The sequence below is a fragment of the Antechinus flavipes genome, chromosome 1 (genome assembly GCF_016432865.1).
Source record: "Antechinus flavipes isolate AdamAnt ecotype Samford, QLD, Australia chromosome 1, AdamAnt_v2, whole genome shotgun sequence".
Classification (NCBI taxonomy): domain Eukaryota; kingdom Metazoa; phylum Chordata; class Mammalia; order Dasyuromorphia; family Dasyuridae; genus Antechinus; species Antechinus flavipes.
Window position 1 is genome coordinate 322,578,988 of NC_067398.1, and position 22,292 is coordinate 322,601,279.

General features: G+C 35.1%; 1 protein-coding gene across 1 annotated transcript in view; it reads right to left on the reverse strand.

Moving 5' to 3' along the window:
• Positions 1-22,292, reverse strand: part of PSAT1 (phosphoserine aminotransferase 1) — a 47,414-nt gene that overhangs the window by 22,137 nt on the left and 2,985 nt on the right. The window contains exons 2-6 of the mRNA XM_051966590.1: positions 17,847-17,907; positions 17,611-17,680; positions 16,634-16,839; positions 15,569-15,741; positions 14,634-14,803 (exon numbers count right to left, since the gene is read on the reverse strand). Coding sequence (XP_051822550.1) covers positions 14,634-14,803; positions 15,569-15,741; positions 16,634-16,839; positions 17,611-17,680; positions 17,847-17,907 — 680 coding nt within the window. The remainder of the gene's footprint in view (positions 1-14,633; positions 14,804-15,568; positions 15,742-16,633; positions 16,840-17,610; positions 17,681-17,846; positions 17,908-22,292) is intronic.

The window sequence follows — 22,292 nt, forward strand, 5'->3', positions numbered from 1 at the left end:
GGGCAAGGAGAGACACAAGCATACCAGAGCTTGCAGCCACAGTGAAAGAGGGGTCCTCATCACAGGTCCAGGAAAAAAAAGGAATGCTTGCCCAGACCAGAGCACAGGCCAAAAGGGTAGTAAACACACTTCTCCTTATATTTCTCACTTTGCAAGAAGTGAGAGCTTACAGTAGCTCTGAAAACAGCTTCTTAAAAAAAATCTGAAACTTGGGACAGTATTTCCCTTCACTTAGAAAGAACAAATTAATATAAAACTAAAAGGAAAACAAATAGGTTGGAAAATGAGTAAATTACAACCACCACAAAAAGATCCTGACCATGGAAAATTATTATGGAAGGCCAAAACAAAAACTCAAAAGAAAACCTCAAAGTCAAAATTCCTATCTCCAAAGCCTTAAAAAAGAATATGCATTACTCTCAGGCCCAAGAAGAATTCCTGAAAGAACTCAAAAAAGTAGTTTTAAAACATAAAAAGAGGATGAAAAATTGGGGAAAGAAGTGAGATTTATACAAGAAAATCATGAAAAATAAAGAAGGTACAGAAAATAGTGAAGAAAATAAGCTTAATAAATAGAATAGGCCAAATGGTAAAAGAGGTACAAAACTTCAGTGAAAAGAACTCTTTAAAAATCAGAATTGACCAAATGAAGAAAGATATACAAAAATTCACTAAAGAAAATAATTCCTTAAAAAGCAGAATTTGCCAAATGGAAAAGAAGGTACAAAAGTTCAATGAAGCAAATAATTGTTTAAAAAACAGAATTTCTGATGGACATGGCTCTTTTCAACAATGAGATAATTGAGGTCAGTTCTAATGGTCTTGTGACAGAGTCATCTATACCCAGAGAGAGGACTATGGAAAATGGGTGTGGATCATAACATAGCATTTTTACTCTTTTTGTTGTTGTTGTTTGCTTGCATTTTATTTTCTCTCATTTTTTTCCTGTTTCATTTGATTTTTCTTGCGCAACAAGATAATTGTATAAATATGCATGTATTAGATTTAATATATTTTTATCATGTTTAACATATATTGGATTACTTGTTATCTAGGGGAAGGGATATAGAAGAGGGAGGATTGGAACACAAGGTTTTGCAAGGGTTAATGTTGAAAAATTATCCATGCATATCTTTTGAAAATTAAAAACATTTAATAAAAAATAAAAATAATAAAACTCAGATTTGGACAAGTATAAGTTAATGTCTTCATGAGACCTCAAGAAACAATAAAACAAAATCAAAAGATTTTAAAAATAAGAGAAAATGTAAAATATCTCTTTGGAAAAACAATGGGCCTGAAAAATACATCAATGAGAAATAATTTGAAAACCATGATCAAAAAGAGCCTTGATATCATTTTTCAGGAAATTATCAAAGAAAACTTTCCTAATATCCCAGAACAGGCAGACAAAATAAAAATTGAAAGAATACTGATTACCTCCTGAGAGACCTCAAAATGAAAACTCCCAGGAATATCACAGCCAAATTTCAGAGCTCAAGAAGAACTGCAAGCAGTTCAAAAATAAATTCAAATATCATAGAGTCATAGCCAAGATAATACAAGATTTAGTAGTTTCCATATTAAAGGATAAGAGGGTTAGAATATGATATTCTAGAAGGCAAAGGGGTTTGGATTACAACAAAGAAACATCAATCTATAGAACTGAGTATACTCCTTTAAGGGAGAAAATGACATTCAATGAAACAGAGGGCTTTCAAGTATTCCTGATGAAAAGACAAGAGCTAAATGGAAAATTTGACTTTCAAATACAAGATTCAAGAAAAGCAAGTCTATTCCACTTATCTAACACTCTACCCCTTTATAATATAATTGGAGATCTGGTACAGCTAGGCCTTCTTCCTTCTGATTTTTTTCATTGATTCCCTTGTTATTCTGACTTTTTTATTCTTCCAGATTAATTCTGTTAGGATTTTTTTCTTGCTCTATAAGAGAATTCTTTAGTAGCTTGATCAGTATGGCACTACATAAGTAAATTAACTTAGGTAAAATTGTTATTTTTATTATTATTTATTTATTATATAATTTGTTATATAATATTATTATTTATATTGGCTCAATATACCCATAAGCAATATTTCTCCAATTGTTTAGATCTGTCCTTATTTATGTGAAAAGTATGGTAAAATCATAAAATCCTTGGATTTGTCTTAGCAGAAACATTCTGGTTAGGTCCAATTCTCATCTAGGGTAATTCTTTACAGAGTAATTATGTTATGAATTTGGAGGAGAAATTTTGAACAACTTCAATTCTACTCACCAATTTCCCAAATTAAAACATTATACCTTTCAACCTAAGATTTCTTTGGGAATGTGGATTTAAAGCAGACCTAGATCTGAGTACTAAAGGGTTAAATAATATCAGAATGAGGCTCTTTATTATAACCTAAAACCCAGGCTTTTGCATGAAAATCCATTCATTTACCATGGCTATATATACCGTCATAGTATATATCCCATGACAGCCACTTAGCCATTGCAACATAACATATATAGATCAACTATTTGAAAGCCACTTATCCACTGAAACATTAAAATATATACATATGTCTATGTACATACATATGTGTATATGTGTGTATTCAAAGTTTTCTAAAAATTCTGATTATCAAAACAGCAAACTAACCAAAGGTCTTACATCTCTTCAAAATGGTGGATTTTCAAGGACAACACTGTTTTATGTGATGATATAGAATGTTCTCTAATTTCCAGGTTTATAATAACAACTTATCTCAAAATAATGAGGGAATAATACCTAGTTATGCATCTTTTGCTCCATTTTCATTTATTCACTTTTTAAATGTGAATAATATAGCTTTTAACTTTTTAAATGTGAATAATTAAAATATTCTTCTAGATATTTCAAGTGAATTATAATAGAAAAAGTCAACTAACCAGAACATAATTTTCCTGTATTCTACTTTTAGAAGGAAAAAACAAAGAAAAAACAACTTTCAGAGGATGTCCTAAAAAATTGGTTTACAACTAGTCCAAAGTCTTACATAAGATTATTACTAATGACAAAAAATCATCTGTCAATTCAAATGCTTGGTGGATTGATAGTCCCATTTGGCAAAAATCTAATTATGTTCACTAAACTATATTCTCTAAGACAAGAAAGTATCCTTACTCATTTTAGAAACATTTTTCAATAAGGATAAAAACAAAACTCAAAGGGGTTTACTTGATAACATTAGTTATGCAAATTTAAAAAAATTAAAACATTCCAAAATTCAAATATTTCAAGATTTTATATTACTATCCCAATTGTTTTTATATCACGAAAACACTGAAGAAATCTTCCAGAAATACTGATTAGATTATACTCAACCATGAAAAAAAGATCAGTTTTAAAAAATAAATTGAGAAATTCAGCCTATCTTAGGGGATAGAGAATTAGCTTCCTAGTCAGGAGGATGAAGACTCAAGTGTTTCCTTTGGCAGATAGTGTCTCATTGATTTGACCCTAGCAAACTCTCTGAAATTACCTAAACTTTTGATGAATTGTTCATCTACATTTGTAGAAAAAGGTCCATACTTCATTCCATCATAAAAATTTTAAATATTCATTAAAATAAGTATTAAATATGTAATAAACATAAATAAAATGAAAATTAATCTAGTCAGAAGTGATTTCCCCCAAGGAGTTTGCCCTTGGGAAATATACCAAAGAGTTTAAATGTCTATCAAGGTAGAGGAAATGGATATAAAAGAACTGTTAGTATGCATTTAAATTGTGACATATTGATAACTATATTTCAATTAAATTGGTTTTCTTATATTTTATGTATTTAAAAATACCAGTTTAAGAAGGGCTTTGACAAAGGGTACAAAAAAATTAAGACTTTCTGACTGACCTCTAAATTGCCTCATTGGTGAAAATACTATGTTTCAATCAATATTAATCTCCATAATTCTCTCACAGGATGTGAGTAGCACTTTCTATCCAAGTTTATTGGAATTGCCTCAAATTGCTGCATTTTTGAAAAGAGCCAAGTCCATCACAGTTGATCATCAAATAATGTTCACTTGGTTCTGCTCATTTCACTCACCATCAGTTCATATTAAGTCTTTCCAGGCTTTTCTGAAATCAGTCTGCTCATCATTTTTATAGAGCTATTACATTCATATACCATAATTTATTCAGCCATTCCCTAACTGATGAGCATCCACAATTTGAGCTCCTTTTATAGCAACTGTCACAGGATTTAGACCCTATATCAGATTGCTTGCTACCTTGAGACGAGGAGAGAGATGAGAGAGGGAGAATAATTTGGAACACAACGTTTTACAAAAATGAATGTTGAAAACTACCTTTACATGTATCAAATAAAATAAAATACTATTGAGAAGGGGAAAGGAATTCAAACATCTTGGCCCAAATGAATAACATCCCAGACATGTTGAAAGTTTTATAAGTGTTCCTGCAAGTGTTTCAGGAATAATCTTCTAATTAACTGTTAATAATAAGAAAGATATTAAAAGACTTGCCCATCTCTTCTATACTACTTTTTAGAAAAAAGATAGATTCTGGAAAGGACAAATTAGTGAAATGTTTTGTAGCCACTTAAAAGTAAAACTGAATCAATATGGGTTCAATCAGAACAAGTCATTGCAAATTATTCTAATTTCCCTTAACACTGGGATTTCAATGGGCCAGTCCATTAGATGCATACAATATAGATATAAATATATAGAGATTATCTGAATGATAGAGACAGAAATTATCTAAATGACAATGATATCCAAAACAAAGTTTCCTTGTCAGATTCAAAAGGACAAAAAACACAGAAGGCTGACATCAATTTTGCTGATACACAGAATTATGGGAGATGGTCAATATATTTAGAACAGAATCATGTCCCCAAATATTGATAGCCTAATATAAATCTAATAAGATGAAATTTAATACAGATAAATATAAATCAGATACTTAAGCTAAATAAGTACAACGCATAAGTAAAGATTAGAGAAATCCTGGCTTAAGAGCAGTTCACATTGAAAATTTAAGAGTTATAAATAACTTAAGAGTTTATAAGAGCTAAATAACTTAAGAGTTATTTATCTGCAAGATGTTGTGGCTACCAAAAATACTGATATGATGCTGAATTTGTTTTTGTTTTTTTTTAAACAGAAGTATAATGTCCAGAAAAGTGGAAGAAGCCCCATAATTCTCTGTATTAATAAGATGACATATGAATAGTATCTCTATTTCTAGAAAACAAAATGACTGAAGTTCAACCAGGAGGGAGCAACTAGGATAGTGATGGATAGGTTGTCTCTGATTATCTCAAGGGCTATTATAGTGAGGAAGAATGGAATACCCTCTAAAGCTCAAAGAGGGCAAAACTGGTACCAGAGGCAAGAAGTGACAGGGAGACAGTTTTCAATTCATATAAAGAAAAACTTTCTAACAGAGTTAGGTACAAAAATGGAAATCATTGCCTTTGTTATTAACAGAGTTTTTAAAAAGACGATACAATCACATGTCAGAGATACTAGAGAACATGGGTGGGATGCTGGGCTAGCAGTAATTCAACTCTTCCAACTGTGATGACACTGGCCTTTTTTTTTTTTTTTATTAATGTAAGAAATGAAACAAGATATATCCCTCAATTGGGGATTAGATAAAAAAAGATGCAGGGGCTGAACATATAAATGAAAAGGTGTGAGAATGTAACAATTCCTGAGAAAACCCTAAGGCTACCTGGCCTTGGGAATGCCACAAACAATGCTGGCCTATAATTTAATACTGATTATGTTGGTTAGTAAACTGTAGAACTCAATGATGTAGAACTCTGCATTTGTACTTCTAAACCAAAATATTAGCCTATCAACCTAATCTTTGGTTCTCTTTCCTACAAAATTATCTCCTTGATTCTGTCTCTATGCTAGATTCCCCTAGAATTAGCTTGCTATTTGGCAGCATAATTTCTTCTTGTTCCTGACTTTTTGCTAAACTCCCTCTGTTAAACTCCTTTGGAAATTAGCCCAATACCATAATTCTTTGCCAGTGTATGGGGTAAACTGAGTGAAGAGCTCTCATGGGAATATGGCCTTGAGACTGCAAAAGTAAGTTGAGCTAGAGCTTAAAAAGCTGCAGGTGTTTGATAGTTTTGGATGAACATTTCCCCTACTGTTTGCCACCACATCTTAATTAGCATTTAAGTACTTTTTTAAAAAAACTGATGATGGCTCCGGGAATTCAGGTAACAGAATTCTCTCATCCAAGAATATCTGCTTGTATAGAGTTCTGGAGGGAAATTTGAATCAAGAGTTTGTTACTAGCATTCTTTTGTTTCTGGGATAGACTTCTGTGTTTAGAGTGTAAGCTGGACTCCCCCAGAAGGAGGAAAAGGTGGGGGTGGGGGTGGGAGTGCTGCATTTAGGATCTAAGTGTGGGGCAGTGACCCTTAAGTACTTTGCACTCCTCTCTTGTCACTTTTTATGTTGGGAGTTGTCCTTTCTCTTGAGATTGTTATAAATTTATTTTTGTCCTTTTTTTTTAAAACCTTGAAAATCTCTTATTTTTAATTTGAGTAAGGGTCACTGTCCCACACAGCTTGGGGACTCATTCCAGGATATTTCCTGTTCATGAGGGGTCTCTCCTGTACCAAATCCTTGAGTAGGTGCCCTCCAGAGAGTTCTCTGGGGTCCTTGGACTCGGCTTGGGAACGCCTGCTCCCATCAGGTAAACTTCTGAAGAGAGACTCAGAGAAAGCAAAAACAGAAGTAGGCTAGCAAAGACAGAGGGTTAATTTGGTCTAGGAGATAAGCCAGCTGAGAAAAGTCTGAAATTAGTCAGGGGAGGAACAATCCTGGTAGGAAGCAAGCAAGTGGATAAGATACTGTGAACCTTGGGAAAGGCCCACTTCCCTTAGTAGGATTGGGAGAGTCCTCCATACTTTCCCTCTGACAAGAATAGATGAGCCACTTGGGTGACTGACTGGGACTGGGATCAGGAGAATTTAGATGGTTAAAGTCCATAAAAGATTCCAATTTCCCTTTGCTATTGGGAAAATTCTCCGTAAGGATTCTCCTGTTTTCCTTTAGTAACTCCAGGCAAGTTCTCCATAAAGAGTGCAAAATACTGTGAACCTTGGGAAAGGCATAATCTAGCTGGATTTAAAAAGAAAACCTATCTGGAAAATAGCTCTTTAGAAAGAATTGGGATTTAGTACCAAAATGTATAGGGATTAATATTGTGTTTTGTTTGGACAGGTTCCTGCTCTTACAGGAACTGTACGTCCCAGAGAGTTGAGGGTAAACTATTTCTGCAGACCCAAATTGGCCAATAGTTACAGAACTGCTAAAACATTTTAGCAGAATCTGAGGTTTTTGAGACTAAGTTTTAAGCTGCTTGGCACTATCTCTCAGTCAACTAAATTAAGTTAGTCTATTGTATTTTTAAGAAGGCCTAATTTAAAATTTAAAAGACTTCTGAGGGCCTGAGCTTGAGGTTTATAGAAAAACTATAAAAGGAAAAAAAAAAAGCCACTCTCTTTAGGATTTTCCTTGGAAAGGCTTGTGAAATCTGTCCTGGGAAGGCTGGTGCCCCTGGCTGGCCTGAACTCTTCTGGGGTTTGCACTGATGCCCCAACATCTTTGACATGTCTCCCCAACCCTCAGCATTTATGGCATGGAGGGTGGGTGCATCCAGGCACCTGGACCCAAATGTCTCCAACCCTCTCTCTCAGGTACCTGAAGTCTGCTAATTTCTTAAAGTCTTATAGATGAACTTGAAAGGGCAGTTTTTTGCCACCTTAAATTTTGGGAATTCAGATTCTGAAATTATATGAAATAATTACTATTAACTAGTGCATGCTAAAATTGTTTATTCTGGTACAAGATTTTAGAAACGTGTGCATTGATATTAAAGTACTGCTACTAGAAATTTAAATTTGCATTTTATTTAATTTTAAGTTAAAACTTTTGATTCTCTAGTAATTTAGCTAAAGAGGTCACATGTTTATATCTCCTAATTAGATGAAATAGAGTTAAGCTACCATGTTGCTTTCTAAATTGTATATTGGGTAATTTATAAAAATTGTATGAGCTGTACTTTAATATTTTGTCAGCCCAGCTGGATATGTGGTATAAATTTTGTGAAATTTTAATTTTTTTTTAAGTTTATCTTGTTTTCTCCCTTTAACAAAGAAATAAAAGCTAAAAAATCTGACAAGACAGGGACATGTGTAATTGCAAACAAGTTGTATATGAAAAGTGTGTAATGTGTCTAAAGATAAATAAAAAGGTATTGAGGAGGTGTCCCTCTGGAGGGAGGGAGCCTGGCTCCAAAATATTCAAGTTAGGTTTTAATGAAATGATACCAGTGGGGAAACTGAGATATAGTGAGGATGAATGATCAGAGTTCTGATGTTTTAAGAGGGATTAGTAGAATAACATTGGAACAAATTGCACCTAAGTATGGATTGGTAGAGTCTATTAATTCTGATAAAGGAACATTTTTTTTTATATATTTTGTTTTATAAGAAATAATGGGGAGGGATTGCAAATTGAATGGCAATTCCATATACCTAGGCATCTATTCTCATCAGGGAACATGGAAAGAATGAATCAGATTCTTAAGAACCAGATTACTAAATTGATGTTAGAAGTTAAATTGCCTTGGACCAAATGTTTGCCTATTGCTTTGTGAAAAAATTAGAACTGTCCCCAGAAGTGATCTGGGACTGCGCCCATGAGAGATGCTGTTTGGTTTATTTTTATTTGGGAGGAAAAAGGGAAAGATCCTTTTTTGAAACAAAGGAATTTTTTAAGGAATTATATACTGGCAGTATCCTCATCCCTTTGAGCCTATAGAAAGCAAGAATTGCTGACCCAAACAACATCTTTGAAGTTGGCAGCTCCAGGAAAATGGGTGCTTATTAAGTCCTGGAAGAAACAGAGTGAAAAGGACCTTATCAGATGTTACAGATGACTGAGACTGCAGTCTGGAGGCTGAGAACACCAGGCTTAAAAGACCTGTGGAGAAACCTCAAGAATGGATTGTTAAGAATGTTTTGGTGGGAGGGGAGATTAATTGTGCTTAGAGGAATTTTTAATATTGGTATTGTACCTGTTATTTATATTTCTAGACACGAGGGACTCCTTGATTGGAGGAAGTTGAATTAACACTTTTTTAGGATGAAGAATTCTAATAGGATTCTTTAATGTACAATTAAAATATTCTATATTCTATGTGAATTTTAACTGATTTTATTGAGCCATTTTAAAGATGTTCCCAATGTTTAGAGATTCTGAGAACAGTAGTCTCTCTGTCCCTTTGAAAATATGAAAAAATGGTTAATACCTGAATATGTTTTGATATAAATTGGTTAAAGCAAAATGATTTGCATAATATTGAATTTAAAACTATCTACTTAGATATGAAGATAAGATGTGAACTTTCTAGGATGAATATATTACTGTTGTCAATATAAGATTATAGTAATATTTATTTAGGATACATGATCCTAGAGAATTAAATGTACCTGAAGCTTTGATTAATGAGACTTACTCTTTTGAGATAAAAATCTTTTGGAACTATAGCTAATATTATTAGGAGTTTTGAATCCAGGTATGATTGTCTGATGGATAATTAAGCCAGTAATCCACCATCTGAAAGAAATATGCCAGATGCTATTCAGAGTAATGTGATCCTGAATTGTTACAGATGGAGGTTAGTATCTCAGCAAGAGTTGGGAAGACAACCTTAGCCTCCATTTAACACGGGATCCTTCTGACTCAGTTTCCCAGTGGTGTTCCTTTGAATAACAACCCCTGATTATTCCTGAGTCTAGCCATAATGTGGAATTGTTATTGCATACAATCAGTTAAGGATGCTTTATCCTGTCATTATATATGCTCTCAGGCTGAGGCCTGAAGGACCAGTTTTTGATTATAATCATATCCCCACTTTTTCTTCTTATAGCAAGCTACAAGCACAATACAAGTATGTAAGCTCTTGCAGTTTCCTATCTGTAAATACATAGTCATTATATTCTAAATAAGTGAGTATTTAGCCTAATCATCCTATCTGTTGCTAGATGCATTTATGTCTGTTTCTTTTAGCATTTTGTTGTTGCTGACTTACATAATAGCCATTTTTATTTGTGAAAGATTATCTCCTTCAATTACTATAGACACAAATGGTTGGGGTGACAGATGGTCCCAGATGGGAGTAGGGGTACAGAACCCCTATTTGTATGCTGAGTAGGCTCATTAGACTTTAGGCTATAGTTGAAATAATTATTAACTAGATGACAAAGGCACTGGATTTGTTAGCAGACTAGGCCATTCAGACTAGATTGGTATTAGACTGCTCGTTCATTGGCTAAAGAAGATAAGAGTTTATGAGAAATAAAATTTTTGCTGTGTGAAAATTGTTGATAATGGTCAGATAGTGAAGGAAATTGCCAGACATCAGAAAATTGGTCCATGTTCCATTCCAGACCTGGTCCTCACTGATGTGATTTATGATGTGGGGTGTGGTCCCCAAAACTTTTGGGTTCCGTCATGTAAAGAATTCATAATGGCTTTTCTCTTTGGCAAAAGATAGATTTAATTGGGGGAACAGGTTGCAGACAAAATAAAAGGATGGTAAACATGAAATAGAACTGGGAGAGCATAGAAAAGACAAGTTTCTCAGCAGAATTCACAATTACCCAATAAAAAGAAAGTACCTCATGAGCTGGTGCATGCCCTTAGCTGGAAGGTTAAATACTGAAAGGAACTTAGCATCCTAAAAGAGTTAGTTAACTGTAAGGAGAAGAGAGGGTGGTTAGTATGGTGGAGTTAGGAGGGACACCACATGGAAGGAAAAAGACACTATAAGGCAGAATGCCGTGGTGGGCTGACCCAAGGGATGGCCCACAAATCAGTATCATAGGGAAAATTTAATCTTGGGGACATGACCAAGATTTCCACAAGTAGAAAGATTGAACAACCTGGAGTGGGAGATCCAGGATCTTTAGAGGGTGGAAGCAAGGAATCAAACTGAAAACAGGTTCTTTGGTACCTGAGGAGGATGAACCCCAGTAGAGAAAAAGGACAAACCAGATCCAGAGGAAACGGAGACTGAGAACAAGATGGTTGAGGAAACATATCAAGAATGATATGAGAGATCTTCAAAGATTAATAAATGAAGAGGAGGGATTGTATGGGATAAACTGAGTGAAGCCCTCTCATGGGAATATGGCCTTGAGATTTTGCAATAATAAATTTAACTAGAGATATGATTGTCTTGGATGAACATTTCCCCTCCTGTTTTCCCCACCTCTTAATTAGCATTTAAGCACTTCTTTTAAAGGCAATGATGGCTTTGGGAATTCAGGTAACAGAATTCTCTCATCCAAGAATGCTTATATAGCAGGTCTCTAGGAAATTTTAATTAAGATTTTGTTACTAATATTCTTTTGTTTCTGGGATACGCTTCTGTGTTTAAAGTGTAAACCTGGACTCCTCCAGACAATGAGAAAAAACTGGGGGAAGGAGGCTTCATATTCAGGGTCTAATTAATCTTAATTTGCAGTTTGTGCTTTAGATTACTCTGACATCTTGTCTGTTGGGAGTTACCCTTTCTTGTGAGACTGTAATAAATCCCTTTTGGGTTTTTGTTTTTGTTTTTGTTTTTATAACCCCTGTAAAGGGCTGAAACTCTGAGTTGATGCACTGAGGTTGGACAACCGAGCACTTAAGGCTACCTACCAATTATATAATACTCCATTAGTATATGCTTGGAAAAAGGCCCTTCCCACTATTCTGTGCTGGTTCAATCTTTTGGTGTATACAAAGAATTGTGGGAAGGATTAGGGGGGGGAGTAAGACAAACTAGAGTTACTTGGGCAGTGGAAGTGGAAAAGGAAGGTCGTGGAGATCCTATGTCCATTCCTTTCACTTCTACCCCTAAAGAACAAAAAAAAAGACCAAGGACTTTTGCTTATCCTGACTCCGGTTGATTCTAAGGTATCCAGTGTGCTAACTTGGTCTTCACAAACCTCGAGAGTCTGATTTTAATTTGCTTAAGAGTCACTGTCGAACACACCCCTTAACTTGGAGAATGAGTGTGCAAATTCTTTTGCTAAACTCACAACACTGACCAGGGGGACCCTAATCTTGTTGGGGCGTCTTTTTCTTCAACATACAGATGTATGTACATATATTATGTATTCTACACATTTACATATGCATACTTATATTACATTCACTATAAGAAATGATGAATACAAATAACTGCTGCACAAAGAAGTAAGCAGAACCAGGGAAACAGATACAAAGCCATTGATGAGGTCTTTCAAAATTAGGTGTGTTGGCAGAGGAACTGATAAAAATTGATTCCTGAAGCAAGCAGGAAAAAGGCTAATAATGAAGATCAGCTTAATCCTGGGGACCCACCTTCTAAAGGTAATCCAGTCAGAAATCCAAGTTAGGCTAAATTTTCCCTCTAAAACAATTTATGGCCTATGGCTTTACTACGACCTTCCTCTAAGTCAATCCACCACAGCACTCTGCCTTGTGGTATCTCTCCTACCGCCACTCTGCTTCCCAACCCCACTTTTCCTTACAGCTACCTAACTCTTTTGTGGTGCTAAGTCCCTTTCAGAATTTAGCCTGCCAGCTGAGGGCATACCAACCTCATGGGTAATCCCTTTCAACTGGGTAATTATGAGTTCCACCGAGATTTCATATTTACATTCCTGGTGTCTACTGTAGCCTTTCATTTTGTCTGTAACCTCTTTCCTAAATAAATAAACCTTTTGCCAAAGAAAACGGCCATTGTGAATTCTTCACATGACTGAACCCCAACTTTGGTATCATCAATTAGTGCCAAACCCTACACCATAGATCACATCAATTATAACAATGGAAATGGAAATACAATCAAAATTGAATGCTGTAAAGTTATAATGACTAAGCCTGGTGACCAAATATGTGTGTCTATCTATAGCTGTATCTATATTTGGTGGCTAGGTGTAATCATTTATAAATAGGTTCATCTATACAATACAGGTACATTCTTGCTTTCTTTAGGGAGATAAGGAAGATAGGTATAAAATGTTATATATAATATCAAACTTTTACAATGTTTTGCAGAAGTTTTTCTTTTTTATTCTTTGCTATAAAAGGATGGTGGGAGGGGAATTGTGAAGGGGGAGGAAGAAATGGGAATTCATTGGGAATTTATTTTATAAAAATGGATTTATGCTGAGAAGTTCTGGGACAAAACAGTCACTGGTTCCATAAAGCCAAAACTCCTATTACTAAAAGATTTTGCAGAATCTTTCCTCCTTCTATCTACCTACCCTTTGACACTCTATATGATCATTTGGTTTTAAAAGAAAAATCCCACTGAGTAGAGGAGATACTCCCAAAAAGGTCACCACACTGCTTGTACTTACTGCCAAGTATAAAAGGAGATTCTATTCACTGTTTTGGCCATGCTTTGGCTAAAATTTTTCCTCTCTCCCAAATTGCCATTTTTTGCATTTATTATTTTTATATTTATTCTGCACATTATCGCTATTACCTTCATTAAAATGAAAGCTCATTATGAGTAGGGATACAAAGTAATTGTATTCATAACATCAGCAACTAAGATAGAGTCTACAACACAGTAGGACATTATGTAATGTCCACAACTGAATTCTTTTAACATCTGCCCCAAGGAACTTTCTTCTCACTGCTTCCTCATTTCTCTGAAAGGCAACATTGCTTTTATCCATTTTATAAGTAAGTGAAAGCATCTCCGAATGAAAGGATAAATCCAGCCATCCACACACTAAGGACCTAAATCTTTCTTTTACTCTCACCAGTCCTTCTGGAGACTCGAGGGCAGTTAATAAATCTGAGTGCTGGGAGATTTCCATAAGGAGAAACCCTTGAGCACGGAGTTGAAAAGTTGAAAAACTGCTGCTGAACAGTGCCACTGTGTGAGCTCTCATTCAGCTAGTTTGACACTTAGATGAAGGGTCCCCTGCAGATTTAGCTAAAAAAGTAAAATTGCAATCTGAAGCCAACAATTTTATTCCACAGAGCTGCCAGCTTTCAGAAGCTCAAGGTGGTGGGGAAGAGGAGGAAGGGGATAGGAGGCTCATGTCCTTTTCAAGTCCTCCATAAAAATAAAATGATTAAATGGGGGGGGAGAGTAGAACAAAGGAAGGGGGAAAAACCAACTTTACCTGATAATTTTGTTGTATATTTGAACGGAATAACAAGTTGTGCATAGTAGATTTGTAGTTTCATGTACAATCTTTTTTTTTTTTTTGTACTATGTTGTAGAAATGTTTGCTTTATTCCATAAAGATGTATTCATGTAATTTCGAAAGGGGAAGAATGAAATGGTTATTTTAAATGCAAGTCACAGCAGTGAGGCCTTAGACAATTTGCAAGTTAATTGTGAATGCTGGTCAGTGGCAAATAAAGAACAGGAGGGACAGGAAAGGGAAGAGGAGAGGAACTGAGGGAACAGTCATTAATAAAAGGTTCTGAGGTTGCTATGAAGGCATTAGCCAACAGAAATATTTCCCTCCTCAAAAAAGGTATTTCCATGTTTATTTTTTAAAATATTGTCCCCCAAATCCCTTTTATTAAATAACAAAGTCACTAGTTACCTGAAACATGGAGGAGTGTTATATAAGGAGCTGTTCCCAGCTTGCACTTTGTAGTCCAAAACAGATGGGCATTCTTTCAGGGCAAATCCCAGTAAGTCCTCCCGCACGATCACCACGGTGACCCCTGCGGAGCCCACGTTCTTCTGGGCACCAGCAAAAATCACACCAAACTTTAAAAAAAAAAAAAAAAAAAAAGACAGTTATAAGAGATCATGCAATGGAAGAGTCTGAAGCAAGTTTTTAATCTGGATCTTCTGATTCCATGGTATGGCACTCCATTCATCAAACCAAGATGGCCTCTCCCTGTTCAGTCATGAAGTCAAGTAAACTTCTGAACCCCTTTTTTATTGGTATGCATTAATTTCCAAATTACATCTATATATGACAAGAAACCAATTATCAAAAGGTAAATGTATAACAAATTTCAGAGACCTATGTGCTTTGTTTTCAACAGATAATCTAAGCACCTATATAAGTGAACTCAGATTAATTGTAAATATATACATACATATATTCCTCAAACTATCATGAAGAGGCCTCATTCCTTTTGATAAGGCTTTAATATCCTTGCTGTGCTTATATATGTTTTCTTATTGCCCCTCACAGAAAAAGTGTTTTATGTTCCCTTTAGACTAGTGTAAAGAGCACTAGTTCTATGCAACAAGGATGCTTAAGGATAAAGTGGCCCAGGCCAGAAACAGAAATGGTTAAAGCTCTTATGGTAATCAGTATTGGACCAGTAGTGAATAGCCTGTAAATTTCTAGTCGATAGGAGGGAGAGAAAGGGGAGGAAGGGAGGAAAAAATGAAGAGAGAGAAACAAAGGGAAGAAAGAAAAAAGAAAAGAGAAAGGGAGGAAAGAAAAAAAGGAAAAAGAAAAAAAGAAAATAATTAGAACACCATACTTCCCAAAATGGTATTTTTTTGGTACTGTACCTTAGAAACATCCACTGGTTTAGATAAGAAATTCGAAGACATGTCACAGACCAGGACTGCTCCTTTGACATCAGGTACAAAATCAAACTCCACACCATGGACAGTCTCATTTGCACAGTAATATACATAAGATGCATCTGGGTTGAGATTCCAGGTACTTGCATCAGGAATCTCTAACATTAAAAGAAAAAAATTCAAAATAGGGTCCTGTTTTTACTTTATTGCCTCATATTTTTTTCTTTTTTGGTGAGATTCACAAATCCTTCAGCAGAGTAAGTATAAATATGTCAATCTACCTCCCACAACATGAGGGATGTTATTTAGTCAATAAGCATTTATGCTTCCCATAGGCTGGGCAACCTGAGCTAGTACCCCTTCCAAAGTACACTTGACCTATCATACTGTAAACAGGCAAATATACAAAAGGGATACAAAGAAAGGCAAAAAACAGATTCTGCCCCTCAAGGAGTTCATATTCCAACAGAAAAGACAATATGTAAACAAACAAGTATATATAAAGGGCTTGCTCAACTCATTTTAGACTTTAGCATTCCTGTCATTCCTATAAAAATGTTCTAATCTTTCGAAATCATCCTAGTTACCTTCTTTCCATTTTTCATGCATTTACTTTTAAAATCTGAACTGGTTAATGAGCTTCCTATGCAGGCATATTGGTTCCTTAAAAAAATTAAGGAACCTCCATTTTTTTTCACTGGATTCATTTATGTTTATGTAGTTAGAACTTTATTGCAAAACATTCTATACCCAAGTTATACAATAGTCATATTTTAAAATAATTTCCATCCTAAATAATAATAATCGCCATCCTAAAAAATACTTTGCACTCATCCTTTACAGAGAGTAATTTTCAATAAGGAGATGCTTTAAGAGGCTTAAAAGGTTCACTTACCAATCAGAATTTAATGAAAATATATCTGATAACAAGAAGTAATTAAGAACCTTGGGTTGTCCTAAAACATGAAAGATTCACTGGCCAGAAGCAACCTGTGAAGTAAAGATTTTTTTTGGTACTTTTCTGCCCTGAACTCAACACCAATCACTTACTTGTATATCTCTCAAGTTTGGGATGAACAATGTTAACAGTAGCAAACTTTTTGGCCTCTTCAGCTGCCTTGGCAGACCAAGCTCCAGTCACTACATAATCTGCACACCTTCCTTCTTTGAGTCCAATCAAGTTTAAGGGTACAGCACTAAATTGGCCAGATCCACCTCCTTGCACAAAAATCACCTTGTAGTTGTCAGGAATATTTCTGTATCAAAGCAGAGGTAGTAAAATTTAATACAAAGCAACATCAGGCAAGGGATTATTATTGAGTTACTTATAGAGTGTTTAGACAGTGAACTGGGATTTGAGAGAATGAACTCTACTTTCTGTGACATTAAATAGTTGTGAGACACTAAGCTCCTTCTCCTCTGTTTCCTCCTCTGTAAAAATGAGGACGCTAAGAGAGTATTTCTAAGGTCCATTCTCCTTTATCACATTAAATAGAACAAAACCTGCATAGTAAAATTACCTTCCATGTGATTAATTTGGTTATATTCTCAATTTCATCAGGTGTTCCTTGTATATATATGTATGTATATATGTATGTATGTATGAATTCACCTGTATTCACTGGAGAAACACAGGGGTTTCATTATACTACATAAAATATTACAACATTCCTCTTTATCTTGGCAGGTTAAAAATATGCCAGAAAAATCAATGACTGTATGTATACATATTATTATCTCTCTTCAAACAATCTACTGAAGGACAAAAAAGTCTCCATGGCATCAAAAATCTTCAAAACACTAGAAACAGCAAAAGACTTTTATAAATGATACTATTAATTATTCTATATAATTCATAAAAATATAAGCCCCTATTTGAAATTAAACAACATATTATTCAACCTCAGCTCTCTCAAATGAAAAACAGCTCTGGAAAAACCTCACAAGGTTAAGAACAGGGAAAAGAAGTCACTAAATATGTGTAGTGCAATAAATAAAACAATTAGATGTTTAAAAATAAAACTTACAACAATTCTCGTGCCAGATTCTCTGTTGTTTTTACAATTTTAGCAAAATCAGGTGACCTATGGCTCATTTCTGTGGGACATAGAAAAAATTAGAAATTTTGATAAATACATACAAATGAAAGATTCCAGCTATAATACATCTTTAATTATGGAAAAATTAGATTGTTCCTAATTGGATTCAAGTTTAACAATAACTTTACAAACCTGAAAAGTCTCACAAAATACAGGAATCTTACCAAGAACACTAATTCCAAGTCCTTTGTAGTTTAACAACTCTTTCTGTGCTTCTAGCAATACCTGTAGGAAAAATGGAAAATTCCGTCATAAGGGCATCTGTATGTATACATCTCTAAATCAAGTAACAGATTCAAAGACCCACATGTAGAAGACATAAAAAAATATTAACATATCTGGTTCAAATAGAGAAGCATTTAGCTCAGAAGGGATTATGTCTAAATAGTATGTAAGTGGTGAAGAGGGAAGGCAATGCCTGAGATTGGTAATTTTTGTCAAAGAATAAATGGGTATAGAAATAAAAGGCATTTAACAATCAGCTCTCAAAAAAAGTATTCATTTAAAAATTTAATCTACAGTATTAACATTTTTCCCGTAACTTTAAGACTGCACAATCAACAAAACAATACACCAAAGGAGCAGCTAGATGGCACAGTAATCAGAGGACCTGAATTCAAATCCAATCTCAGACACTTAAGACTTCTCAGCTTAATCACAAGTCACTTAATCCAAATACCTCACCAAAATGAATAAATAAATGTATCAACCCTTATCTATATCATTTGCTGATTTCTACTTTTGCAACCCACCCAAAAGTTAAAACTTTAATTTTCAGATGAGATTAATGTTATCTTTTTCCTAAGGCATGAATTCACTTAAGATATAAACTATCACAATCCCTCAATCTCTCAATGTGGTTGAGAGTGCACCAGGCCTGGAAGATTCATCTTCCTGAAATCAAATCTGGCCTCACACACTTAGTAGCAGTGTAGCTATCACTTAACTCTGTTTGCCTCAGTTTCCTCATCTGTAACATGAGCTGGAGAAGGAAATGGCAAACCATTTCAATATATTACCAATGAAAACCTCAATTGGGATCACTAAAAGTCATCATTGAAAAACTGTAATGCTGGAGAAACTGAGGCAAGATAGAGAATAGAGAGCTTTTAATAATTATTGAAAGAAGAGATTGTGCTAGGGGCATGCTGTGCCCCCCACTGTCCTGCTGATGTCCAAAGCAGCCAGCAGCTAACATGTGCTTCCTAGGAAGTATATACACATGTGGCTCAGCTCGGGGGTAGCCTGAGGCAGGGGCAGAGTCAGAGCACTGAGAGCAGGACGGACTATCAATCCAGTTCTGACAGGGGGAGGCACTGACAATTTTAGCATCTGATAAGATAGGATCAAGAAGAACAATGACAGGTTGGGGGGTAGGACCATAAATTCTAACAAACTGGGAGTTAAGGAGGTGTCCAGCTTAACGCCAGGAAATCTGGACTCCCCCTTATCTTGAGTTTACACATTGACAATTTATAACCCTGAGTTATATCAATCTTAATGAACCCGAGAGGGTGTTTTGCAACTAAGAGGATTGAGGAAGAACAATTAAGGAAACCAAGGCAGGACCGACTAGGGAAACTGAGGCAGAACAATTTAGGAAAACAGGCAGGACAATTAGGGAAACTGAGTCAGGGCAATAAAAGGGAACTGTGGCACAACAAAACAACTGAATACTGACAAAGACTGTAAATGAGCATACTGAAAATGTAACAATCCATTCTAGTCTGAGTTGGCTCCAGGACATTCTTGGATAAACCACGTTTGTCTTAATGTCCAGAAGCTAACCCTCCCCACTTTATCCTGATTATCCTTTTTAAAAATGTCATTAAATTTTTTCTGATTATACATGTATATAAACTTTTTTAATACATATTTTTTTTTATGAATCATGTTGGGAGGGGAGAAAAATCAGAACAAAAAGGAAAAACAGATAAAATAAAAAAACAACAAAAAGTGAATATAGCATGTGAACTATCCATTTGATTTATAGGATTTAGAACCAGAAAGAATCTTGGAGATCATGCTTTAAAACTTTCCCAAAGCAAGTGAACAATTTCAGTTAAACTGAAAGAGACTTAACACTTAAAAAATATAACTTGATTTTATACATTGTATGGAAGATTACTTTTTAAGGCAAACAGCATAATAGAACTATATTCCAAAAATACTTATAGGCAGGTAAACTTGGAGCAAAAAAGTTCACCATACAGCAAAAAAATCTTCACTAATCGCTTACATGCAGTATCTGCCTCCTATACTTTGGAGTTCACCAGAGTTCATTTGCCACATAACATATGTGATGATACAGGGAACAAAGACATGGGGCTGGTGGTGGAAATGCTGACCACACTAAACTATCATGGGGGCATCGTGGCTAAAGGCAGCAGGAGACACTTTTTCTACAGACTAGCTCAGATTTCTGCTTATGCAATTCACCCTAAAGTTGACATTTTAATTCTCAGATGAGATTGAGGCTACATTTTTCTTAAGACATGATTTCACTTAGCTACAAACTATGGTTTTGTTGGGTTGCTTTTTTTTTTTTTTTAAACAAACTGACACATCAATACTTTTAAAAAAACTCAAATATTTGTTGAATTGAATTGCAGATAGGAGCACTTGGTAAAAACAACAATTAAAAAAAACAGCCCTTTTTGTAGTGGCAAAAACAGGAAAGTAAGTGGATGCCCATCAGTTGGGGAATAACTGAAGAAGTGATGGTATATGAGTGTTACGGAATCTATAAGAAACTTACATGAACTGATGCTAAGTGAAATGAGTAGAACCAAGAGAATATGGTACACAACAACAAGATTACGAGATCAACTCTGATGAACGTGACTCTTTTCAACAATGAGGTGGTTTAGGCCAACTTCAATAGTTTTGTGATGGAGAGCCATCTGTATCCAGAAAAAGAACTTTGGGAACTGAATGTGGATTATAATATAGTCTTTTCACCTTTTTTTTTGTTGTTTACTTGCTTTTTTTCCCCTCATTTTTTTCCTTTTTGAGTTGATTTTTCTTGTACAGCATGATAAATGTGGAAATATAAACATATTTAGAAGAATTGTACATTTTTAACCTACATAAGTGTGTGGGTCAGAAACCATTAATAAAACAACTGGATAGATCTCTAGAAGCAAAGCAAAGTTTATTTACATTCTCGAGAACGGGCATCCCACCCATCGAGCAGACAATCGAAGAGAGGAGGCACCACAGGGGGTAGGGTCGGCGCTTTTATCCCAAACACAAATTCCCCCTCCCACCACTGACCCTCATCCTTATTGGCTGAGGATCTTACATTCTAAACGCGGGAACTATCCAAGAAATTGAACTTGACCAACAAGTACATAGTTGCCCATATTTGGCTGAAATAGGGAGGATAACAAGAAGGGGACTTAAGTATGCCCTTAGGGGGCTAACGGGGAGAGGATAACAAGAAGAGACTTTAAGTATGTCCTTAAGATAGCAGGGAGGAGACACTTTAAGTATGCCCTTGACTTAAAGTCCTTCAGGCCTACTGAAACTTTGAAATAGATGAAGCCTTACTCGATTTTCACAACTGTCTTGAAAGATCTCATTTTATCTAGTTCATAAGATTACTTGCTGTGTACAGGGGTACGGAGGGAGAAAAATTTGAAACACAAGGTTTTGCAAGGGGGAATGCTGAAAACTATCTTTGCATGTATCTTGAAAATAAAAAGCTATTTTTTTTTAAAAAGGTGTTTAAAAAAAAATCTAAAACAACCCAAGTTTTATTCACTGGGATATAACAGTAAAGACTTCCCTTTCTAAAATGGGAAAGTAATCCACAATTTTCCCAGAACAAAAGTGAAAAACTAATCATCCAATCAACTAGAATGGTTTCTGTATCTGTTTAAAAAAAAAAAAATGGCTGGATTAGATACAGGCAAGAATGATATAGTGGAAAGAGCCTGGTTAGGAATCAAGAGTCATGGGGGGCAAGTGAAAGCTTTGAGCATTTACTGAGTGACTTTGCCTAAATTATATGCTCTCCCTAAAATCTGAAGTTTACCCATTTGTATAAAAAGGCAATTATACAAATTGAGCTCCCATCATTTCTAGCACTATCCTTGGAATGTTTGATACACTGGAAAGAATAGAAGGGCAAATAGGTTCAAATCTCATCTCAGATGTTTACAATCTGTATAGTCTTGGACAAGTTCCTAATGCATAAAACAGATGGGAAGTGAACTCTGAGGTCCCTTCTAACTCTGAATCTATCATCCTACAGAATATTTGACTCCAAAATCTACTTTATTTTGATATCTGAAACCAATTAAAAATTATCAGTAACCCTGATATATTTTTAAGATGTAAATAGAGTGAGTAGAGAGACAAGATGGTGTAATGGACAGTGTCAAGCTATTCAATGTCAAGCTATTAAGTGATTTGGTCACTTAATGTCATTATTAAGTTACCCTGAATTAAGTGACTTGGTCCTCTAACTTCATCTACATTAAGGGAAAGGAGTTTCCATATCAAGAGTTTCCCATATAGGTAAAATCATAGACCTAGAGGGGAAAAAAGACAAGAACAACAAAACCAACTGCAGCAAAGTAACTAGAAGCAATACTTAGAATTTA